This window comes from Myodes glareolus, chromosome 7, assembly GCF_982192425.1.
Source record: "Myodes glareolus chromosome 7, mMyoGla1.1, whole genome shotgun sequence".
NCBI lineage: Eukaryota > Metazoa > Chordata > Mammalia > Rodentia > Cricetidae > Myodes > Myodes glareolus.
Genome location: NC_142032.1, coordinates 18327329 through 18338018, shown reverse-complemented (window position 1 = coordinate 18338018; position 10690 = coordinate 18327329). Strand labels below are relative to the sequence as shown.

At 40.9% G+C, this 10690-nt stretch overlaps 1 protein-coding gene across 1 annotated transcript in view; it reads left to right on the top strand.

Annotated features, from left to right (window-relative positions):
* Window positions 1-872: 872 nt before the first annotated feature.
* LOC146893664 (ATP-binding cassette sub-family C member 2-like) overlaps window positions 873-10690 on the top strand; it is a 61781-nt gene continuing 51963 nt past the window's right edge. The window contains exons 1-2 of the mRNA XM_087907878.1: window positions 873-1042; window positions 2768-2941. Of these exons, the coding sequence (XP_087764004.1) occupies window positions 1013-1042; window positions 2768-2941 (204 nt within the window). The 5' untranslated portion in view covers window positions 873-1012. The remainder of the gene's footprint in view (window positions 1043-2767; window positions 2942-10690) is intronic.

Here is a 10690-nt window from a genome sequence, read left to right as displayed (position 1 = left end):
GGACTCAGGAGGCAGAGGCCGGAAGATCTCTGTGAGTTCCAGGTCAGCCTGACCTACAAAGTGAATTCCAGGTCAGTCAAGGCTACACAGTGAGACCCTGGCCCCCAAACAAAACAAAAACCAAGATATATTAAGGTTAACTTGTTTATATTATCATCAAAACAGTGTGTGCTTCACATGGAAAAAAAGGACAATACAGGGTTGGCATAGAATTTCAGTTCTGTGAGGCAGGAAGTTCTAGAAATTGGTTAACAATGTGAGTCCACTTAGCACTGTTGAATTATATACTTAGAACCGGTAAAGATGATAAATTTTGGTATGTACTTTTAAATGTTAATATACAAATAATGCTTAATAATTATTGAAAAAATACAAATAGAAAAGAAAAACTACCTACAGTCTTACCAGCTAAGATTAACATTTTATTGCCTAAATTATATATGTATATAAAAAATGCTTTCTGCTCTTTTATATAACTTGACCTTTTCAAATAAACTTTATATTATTTTAAACCATGTTTTATTTTTACTATATGTTCTTAATTGAAAACTCAGAGAAATGCATATTTAACATTTCTATGAACTCTTAACAGAGCTCAAATGGAAGCAAAACTCCACATATAGGGATGCATGTCCCTCCGTTGACCTTGGGTAGGTAACTAAACTCAGGAGAAGAAAAGCTTCCTGGGCTCCTGTCTTCCAGCTGTACTGACATCTTTGATGGGTTCCTTCTGTATACGGCCACACTACAGGGCCTTTGGGGAGCCAGCAAGCCTCCCTGTACCTGGAGATTCCTGCACATGTTTATCCACTGGGATGACATCAGCATACTTTCATCAAAGTTAACTATTAAGTGGTTAGGATGAAAGGTCAGTAACCCTGCCTTTAGCTGAGGCCTGAGAATGGGAAAGGCGCGTCGCCCCTTGTCACCTGCCTTCCTCCAGGAAACGGGTAAAGAAGCAGCAGCACAGGCATAGGAAAGGCTTCGTCACAGAGGCGCTCTGGAAGTCAGAATGGAGGAGTTCTGCAACTCTACTTTTTGGGTGAGGAATCACGTTTATTCTTATGCTTTCTCTTCTCCAACTCAGGCAAACATGGCTATCAGTATGAACCAGTAAATTTAGAAGTGTATTTGGCCTAAAGTTTAGTTTGTTGAAGAAAAATTAATTAAATTCTTAATTTCTCCACATGATCGCACTGTCTAGGAAAGATATTACAGTTTATTCTTACGCTGTTTATTGTCTGCAAATGATTTTGTAGACTGAGTAGCGGCAGAAGCACCTTCTGTCAGAGAAGTGGAGGAAATGCAGTTTCTTCTGTGCTAGGAATGGAATTGTTAATTACAGTCGTAGGGCGGGAGGAAAAGGAGAAGCATGTCTGAGCCTTTTTGGGATGTTTCGATGCTGAGATGATAACAGTGTGGTCTAGAGGTGCTGTCAACTGAGGGTGTGGATTATGAGTTGAGACCAGGATTATAAATTTGTGCATTATGAGCACTGAAATAGCCTTTATTTGTCTTTTTGAGACAAGGCCTCTATAGTACCAGCTGGCCTGGAACGCTCTATGTAGACCAGGTTGGTCTTGAACTCACAGAGATCCACCTGCCTCTGGAGTGCTAGGCTTAAAGGTGTGCTTGTGGTGTGTCAGCATACCTGGGCTGAGATCATCTCCTAGCTGTTAGAACTGGATAACGCTGTCTTTAGAGAAAGAAAATGCACTGGAGAAATGTTCAGGTGTTTGGGGAGGGAGTTAAACAAGAATAGCTGCACTTGGAGAGCCATGGAGGGCTGGGATTTTCAAGGCAGACACATCACCAAATGGCTTAGTGGATGGAGAGTGAGACTTTGAGTGTTGCCTGCACACTCTTAACATCACACTAAATATGCTAGGTGAGTTTTCTGAATTCTAAAGTTTGGTGACCGTCCATCGTGAAGAGAGGCGCAGGAATGACATCACAGACAGTCCTTAATCCATTAGGAAGAACTCAAGCCGCCAGACTTCCATGGCCAGGACATGAAGTCTATTAGAAGGTAGCAAGCCATCTCTTGAGAACCCCCTCTGAGAATTATTCAGTAAATCATCTTGGCAGGCAATTTAACTTCCCCCTTTAAAGCATCAGTACCAACAGATCTGCAAAATCATTTGAAAGAATTGATGGAGAAAAGAAAAATCTACCTTTTCCTGATTACAATACAGGAGCTGATACCTCCCTACGAACCCATCCCCAAAAACTCTTTCTTTATTACATGCAAAGTATCCAAGAGTTCATTGTCATTCCTGCCCTGCAATACACTAGGTCCCCTTGGATTTGATATAAGCCTTCTCAGCCATAATAATATGATTAAATACTCTTGTCTGGTACCGGCATGGTACATTACCTACTACCTAGTTACATGTTCTTACCCCTGGGGAGCTAGTCTCCCCTTTGGATAGAGGAATAGGCTTCTTCTTCCTATAATTTGATAAAAAGTTTAATGAGTTTTACACAGACTAGTCAATGTAGAAAGTCAGTTAAAATCGCATGAAGATAAGTTTTTAGAGGTGGGATTGCCAGGAAAGCCCCAAATATCATTAAATGATAAATTTGTTTGAATGTAATGTACTATATTAATGATGAACACAATATTACAGGTAGTTAAAAGGTAAGGCTTGCCATAGACATGGAGCTGAATTTAGTTGTTTGGAAGCCTGTGGAGAACACTGGGAGAATGGACATCATTTAAAAGGTATGAAGATGCATCCAACAATTTTTTCCCTTTGGTCCCCAGAATAACTCATTACTGAACAGACCAGATGCAGACCTGACACTTTGCTTTGAACAAACTGTTTTCGTGTGGATTCCCTTGGGCTTTCTTTGGCTCTTGGCCCCTTGGCAACTTTTCAGTGTATGCAGATCCAGGACGAAGAAGTCATCTATAACTAAATTCTACCTTGCTAAGCAGGTACAGTAACTCCACTGTTTTCACAAAACTAGCTCCTTGGTGCAGAGGTGAGGCACTTTGTCTTTTGGGTCAGGGTCTTTGTCCCAGTCTCTGACAGTTTGCTGGGTAATACCATTTCAAGCAGAGCCTCGCTGTCATCCTGCCTATGTCTCACTGGCCATATTTCTTAGTAGCTTTGGTTTTTGTATAAGAAGAGTGACTCTGAATTCCTGTGGATATTAGGTTCCCTAAGCACAAATGAGGGGTCAAATTAGAACCACCTTTATGCATTTCAGATGTGAGCAATGGGTCAGCCATCTTTAAGCTGCTGTGGTAAATCTGGGCTGTAGTTCAGTTGACACCTGCCACGAGATGCGGATGAACTATATAATGTCATCTTTTGCGCCAATTAATTTAACCATCACTTCTTTCCCAAAACTCAGATCTGAAATGGGTTTTTACATTTTTCCAACGTGTTTCCCCAGTCAGGATGACCAGCGTGGTGGAAAGAGGAGGGGCTAGTGTGCGTGGAGGCAAGCCATAGCAGGGCAGAGAGATGGGAAGAGCGTGGGCATAGCAGAGCTCCCAGAAGGAACCCAGGGAGTGGTCTTGGGATGCCGTGATGCTACCTTATAAAATCGACTGTCTGTTGCTTACACTGCTTTTTACCTCTTTCTTCTTCTGCCTGTTCTCATTTCTAAAGAGGATTTTAGAAAGGCAAATTCGATTCCTTTGCTTAGTGAGCTTCCGTACCTGTAGCCTATTGCATCCTGGGACATAACGGTGAAGAAAGTGGGATTCATGCTCAGTTTAAACACTGTTTAACTCGAAAGCACAAATCTCTATAGAGAAGAAAAACCAGTGTGTTACCCCATTCCCGTACATCTTGGTTTGCCCGTCTGAATCCAGTCTCTGGAGAACCATTTAAAATTTGTGCTTTAAGTTTTTTGGTCCCGATTCCGTGAGTTGCAGGCATAGATTTAACTTCTTAAAAATTTCAGTATTGGCTCCTCCTTTCAAACAGTAGAAGCATAATTCACTTTTTCTGTGACTATCTCCATTCAGACTTCAGCTTGCTTTTCTTCTCAGCCTCTCTTCTCCCTGCATTTTGGCTGTTTTGTTCTTTGACTTTCTGAGCTGATGCAGCTCTGGCTGTTTGTCCATTGGGATGGTGCTATCTCATCTGGACTTAGTGAGTCTGCTTGAGCAACGTGTAACCAGCGGACTCCCGGGGTTGTTTGTTTAAAGATTCGTCCTCACTGAAGGACACAGACAACAGTAGGTACCAAACTGATAGCGGCAGCTGTGGAAATGCTGAAGTAGGTTCCAGCGGTACACCAAAATCAAACAAGTTTAAACCAGTAAGACACGGGGTTTAATTACAGAAGTATAAGATAAAACATTGTCCAACTTGTCCTCAAAAGTTCCAGCAGGCAAGAACAAGATAAGAGAATGGATTTTATTCCAGGGTGGAGGAGTTTATCGAAGTAAACAGGAAAAAATCTAGCAAAAATGGCTGTCTCATAATAGAAAAGGGCTTCTAGGGGAGATAATCCCGAAAGTGTTGAAACCTACATTAGGTGTTCTGTCTGTTCAAGAAGTGCTAGAAGTGTTCACCCTCAGTAATAGGTAGATTTAGCTGGAGAGCCTCGTCATTCGTAAAGCACCAAGAAAAAGAGGATCTTGCATTGGGGGAAGTATTAAATATGAATGAATAATATTCTCCTCTTCTTTATACCATTGAGATACATTGCTTTATAGAAAGTTGCATTTTACATGCATACAAGTTACATTATGAACTCAACAGGTTGTGTTTAGCATTATGAGTGTATATATGAATACATATATGCATGCAATAGCAATTAATGATTAAAAAGGACCTTGGCTTTGAAGGAGGGTGGGGAGGGGCATATGGGAGAGTTTGGAGGGAGGGAAGGGAAGGGAGAAATGTCATTAAATTATAATCTCAAAGATAAGCAACAACAACAAAAAAGAGAAGTTGAGTTTTAGGAAGTTTTAAAGTCCTTGTCTGAATTCTGATAAATCAGAGATCAGGATAAAAGAATATTAGGTATTTAGTGAACACTAAACAATTGTGTGTTTTCCTGTTGCACACAATAATAACTGTATCACTCTGATACGGGCCAGATCCACACTGCCGTATACTATCATCTGTTCTTTTTTGTTTTTTAAAGAGATAAAAACGAACAAATCAAAAGCAAAAATTTCTTCTTTGTCCTCCTCCTTTGAAGTCCTGTTCTGCAGAGGCCTCAGTGAGAATGAGTTTTATAGTTCTATCATCTGTATCTTCCAGGGATGCACCTACGTCTATCAAGTAATAATCGATGTACTTCTGCCCAGGAAATGGATGTGGTGCTGTGGCAGGGGCTGGGAAGGAAAAAGTAGCTGGCAGAGCTTCTACTCCCCTACGGGTGTGCATGCGTGCGTGCGTGCACACACAGACACACACACACACACACACACACTGAACACTAAGGTTCAGTCAAGTCTTCCAGTTCTGTCCCGTCCTGTTTCTTCTCATGTTTACAGTCTTGTTATTTTGGATTTGCCCCCCTCAAACATTTCTTCTACTTGTTACTTTTGTACTTAGGTTTAAACTCTACCTCCTGATGCACTTCTGGAAAACATTAGATGATTAGAGCTCTCAAATTTCTTCGCTCCTTCTACAGGAGAATGTTGTCAAATGAAGCTTTTAGAAAAACTAACTGTAAAGTCTCTAAATCTTTGCATCTTTAAGGTGCTCATATGCTTACAAAAGTCTAGCTCCACCATTTTTAGTGCTGGATTTTGTTGTATTTCCCCTTCGAATCCTGTGTTACTAAGAATTCTTATTCCTGTGATCCTCGCTAGCTGCTTTTTATTCTTTATAGTTTGAAATCTCATGAGTCCGACTTCATATGTCTTTACCTGTTCAGTGTGCCATCCAACCTAAAGACTCGTAGCTTTCCTATTGCTGATAAATTTTTATGTTACTCTTAGGTCCTTTCTTCTATTGGAAATTCTGTGTCTTCAGATTTCTTTTAGATAAATGTTGAAGATCCCTGATGGAGTTTTCTTGTCCCCAATTTCTCTTTCTCTTTCTGTCACTCTTTCCGTTTCTCTCCTTTTCAAGTATTTTTTTCTTTTTTCCTCTGTTTACTAGGAGATTTTCCCAATTATTTCCACCAGTTTACTAAGAATCTCTATTTTACTATTTGGCATTTATTAAGATTTTTTTCTTAATTTCTGAATATGCTTTTTCTTTAAAAGTTACCATTTAAAAGATACAATATCTTCTCAAATCTGCCTTAGAATATTAATTTTAAAATTCCTTTCATTTACTATTTTCTGTTTGATCCCAGAATCAACCATTCTATTTAATTATCTTGTCCAACTTCTTTGCTTACATTGTTTCTCTCAATTTCCTAGCAACTCCTAGTTTCATTTGCATTTATTAATAAAAGTCTTAATTAGCATAGATAGCAGGGGTAGACCTCTTCTTTTTGTGTGTTATTTCCACAGCTGGCCTCTCCCTGATGTGAAGCTCTGAACCCTTGACAATTGTCTGGGTTCCCTCACCAGCTCCCCCAGGGGGAGAAACCGCCTCGACTGTGCCTCTACCCCACATATAGGCAATGAAGATTAATTTACTCTGGGTACCAGTAGCCCCTGCTATGTTCCATGCCTCCCCAGGTTAGCATTCACATTCTTTAGAGAACACCTCACTTGCTTTAGTGATGGGTGTGTGTAGTGGTCTTTAAGCCATGAACTAGGAATATGGGAAGAAGGAAGCAGCTGGCGTGACTGAGCCAGCTGTGAGCATGGGATGTCAGTTAAGCATTTGACTTACGTGCTGTGATTTGGATCTTGAGTGTTAAAGGCTTAGTCATCAACCTGTGCTGTTCTTGTGAGTTGGTAGAACCATCAGGAGATAATGTAAGATCTGATCTTTAAAGGCATACCCTTGAAAGAGATACAGGGATGTTGGCCCTTCCTCTAGCCTTCCTCTTTGCTTCTTAGCTGTCACGACAGGATCAGACCTCTCCTACCAGGTGCTTCTGCTGCACACTCCCCCTTCTTACCAGCCCAAATGAGCACAAACTCAAATCATGCACTAAGATAAACCTTTCATCTTATAGGATGTTTGTCTTAGATATTTTATCATGGTGATGAAAAGCTGACCAACATGTTTTGTAGTCGGAGCTGACTACAAAGAATATATTTATGTCAGTTAGGACTTTTCAGCACAGCATTTCTGCTGAATTAGCCAGTAAGCAATTTGTTGTCATATATAACAAGTCCAGAAACATCAGCAGATGACTGTTTTGTCAGTTTTCTTGTAATCTCAGGGTATCGAGCCTCTTAAACTATCGTACGGTTGAAAGATGGCGGCAATAGCTCCATGCACGCCATCAAGTCAGTATCCAGAGGCTGATAAAGGTATCAGACCCTCTTATGCATCATATAAGAAACATTACTGAGGTCATAGTTTATGTGCTATAAAACTCTCTAATTTAGGTGTGAAATTCAGTGACTTTTGGAGTATTTCCAAAATTATGTGACCACCATTGCTGTCTAGTTACAGGATGATTCTTCGCTCTAAACCCAGCCCTGAGCCCAAGCTGTAGCTGTTCATGTCTCCCCACTCCCATCTCACCCCCAACCTGTTTTCTGTCTGTAGTTCCCTACTCAGGACTTTTCATTCATGAAAAAGTATATAATAGATAGCCTTTCGTGTCTAATACTTTACTTAACAAAGTATTTTGTTGTAGCTTGAGTTAGTATTTAACTTCTTTTTACGTTTATTTATATTATAGTAGATATAAGGTTATTCATTATTACTAGCTACTCTAGAACGTTTTCATCACCCCCAAATAGAAACTCAAGCAGTTTCTTCTTGCTATCTCGTGTCTTAGCCCCTGACAACAACATATCTACTTCCAATCTCTAAATGTACTTGATTTGTCTATATCCTATATAAATATAATTAAATGTAATTATATATCTATGTGACTTAGAATGTGTACCCTTTTGTGTATGACTTCTTTGACTTAGCATAACATTTGAAAGACTTATCATCCATGTTACAATACACATCAGCATTTCACTTTTTTTTTTGCTTGTTTGTTTTTTGGTTTTTGAAATAGGGTTTCGCTGTAGCTTTGGAGCCTATCCTGGAACTAGCTCTTGTAGACCAGGCTGCCTCAAACTCACATAAATCCTCCTGCCTCTGCCAGCCAAGTGCTGGAATTAAAGGCATGCACCACCACCGCCCAGCATTTCACTCATTCTTATGACTGAAAAGTATTATATGGCTATGCCAAATTTTTTTATCCATTCATCAATTGATAGACTTTTGGGTTGTTTTCACTTTTGTCTATACTAAATGATACTGTCAGGAATATTTACACATTAGGTTTTTAGTGGACAGAGGTTTCCAATTTCTTAGGTACACACTTACAAATAGAATTTCTAGGTCATCTTTTGAAGAACTTAAAAATTCCAAGGTAGCAATACCCTTTTGTGTTTTATTAGCAATGTAGGAAGTTTGTAATACTAATTTTCACCAGATACCATAGATAAAATGGTATCTCATTGCAGTTTTGTTTTCTATTAATTCCGTATGTGGCAGAGAGAAAGTGAGAGTCTGTGTACAGGTGTATACAAGTCCGGAGGCCAGAGGGGTCAGCTGGGGTCTCTGCTCTGTGACTACCTCATTCTCTTGAAACAAGGTCTCCCACTGTGGCTGGAACTAGACTGGCAGTCAGAAGTCCCCACCAATCCTCTTGCCTCTCCCTCCCGTGCCCACCTAGGGATGGGGTTACAGGCCCACACGTCCACCACGGGGTTTTGTATCTCTAAGCCATGACCACACTGTAGGCTTGAAGAAATGAGGTGTACGGTGGGCCTAGTGGGACAGACAGAGATGCCGGCACAGCAGCGCTTAGGTCTTGCTCAGATTCAACGCTGCCTTTTAAAGGTGACTTTTAAGCTTTAGTTTCTTTGCTCATTTATAGTCAGACTTTCTTGTTGGCCACCAAACCCAAATAATGACACAGAGACTTCTCATTAATTATGAAAACTCGACCTTAGTTTTAGGCTTATCCCCTACTAGCTCTTATAACTTAAATTAACCTGCTTTTATCCATCTATGTTCTTCCACGTTGCTTTTTTATTTATTTTATTTTAACCTCTCTTCCACTCTGTATGTCCAACTTGGTCTGCATCTTACTGGCATCTTGGCACACCTAAATTCATCTCCTTGGGTTCCTGTCTTTCCCTGGAATTCCCGCCTATTTTCTTCTGCCTAGCTATTGGCCACTTAGTTTTTTTTATTAAACCAGTCAGAAGGTGCCCAGGCAGAGACACAGCTCTACAGTGTACAACACGACTATCACACAACAGCTGTTGTATCTGTCACTATTAGTAGTTTGTTTCCACCTTCTAGAGCATACCTGACCTGCTGATGTCTCCTTTATTTTACTGTTGCTGCCACAAAATAGCCTGAAAAAGCAACTTAAGGAAGAAGAGAATTTTGTATTCAAGTTGACCATGGCAGGGAACTCCTTGTCTCAGGAGCTTCAGACAGCTGGTTCCAATGAGTCTGCAGCCCCAAAGCAGAGAGTGATGGGTACATTTGTGTCTGTATCATCTGTATAAATACACATTGTCTACACAAGCATTTCCCGGTTAGAAACAAGGCCAGGATGATCTGTTTACTGTGCATGTGGGAGGTAGGAGCGAAAGGGATGATGGGAGGACAGATGCCGGCAGAGAAGGTCCTCATCTCGGGGGTGGGGGGGGGGGGAGATACTGATTGCTTTCTCAGAACAAGCAGCACTCCACCCCCACCGCCCCGTTGTTACCAGGTGGGTCTTCAGTAGCTGGAATGATGTTTTATGAGCTCGTGGAACAGGAAGGCAACTGTGGTGAAATTGCAGTTGTTTGCAATATTAACTTCAAAGGCTTTGTGAGGTCAAGGTTGGGGCCCATCACCAACGGGAAGAGTATCAGAAAGGTTGAAATGTTGAAATGGATTTTTCTTTTTCAAGTTGGAATCTGATCCTCTGTAGCCCAGGCTGTTTGAAACTCCTCAGTTTCTGAGTGCTGAGATTACAGGCTCCTTCTAGGCTTGAATTCTCCTTTTAAACTTAATACAGTATTTTCTGTTTCTGTACAACAAGTCGCTTCCCAGATTAACAGTTCAAGGAATAGATTGTGTGCATTGGGGAAAGGGGGTGCATGCGTGCGCATGCATGCATGCAATTGTGTATGCATGTTCATCTTTCTTTGGGTACACATCAGCATGTATGGGTGTACACTTGGAGGTCAGAGATCAACCTTCAGTGTCCTTCCTTGAGCCATCCACATTGTTTTCTTTCAGAAAGAGTCTCTCACTGGGATGTGGGGCTTGCCAATTGGGCTAAATTAGCTGTCTGATAAGCCCCAGGGATCCTCCTGTTTCTGTCTTCCCAGTGCTGGGATTACAAGCATGTACTATGAAGCCTATCCTTTTTTTTTTTTTTTTTTTTTTTTTTTGAGACAGGGTTTCACTATGAATCCCTGGCTGTCCTGGAACTCACTATGTAGACCAGGCCGGCTTCAAACTCACAGAGACCCTCCTTGGTGCAGGGATTAAAGGTGTGCACCACCATGACTGTGCCTATCTTTTTTACATGAGTACTGAGTATCAAACTCAAGTTCTTAGAAATAGGTAGTAAGCACTTTGCTGACTAGGCTATCTCCTAGCTCCCTCAACATTTTTCTTTA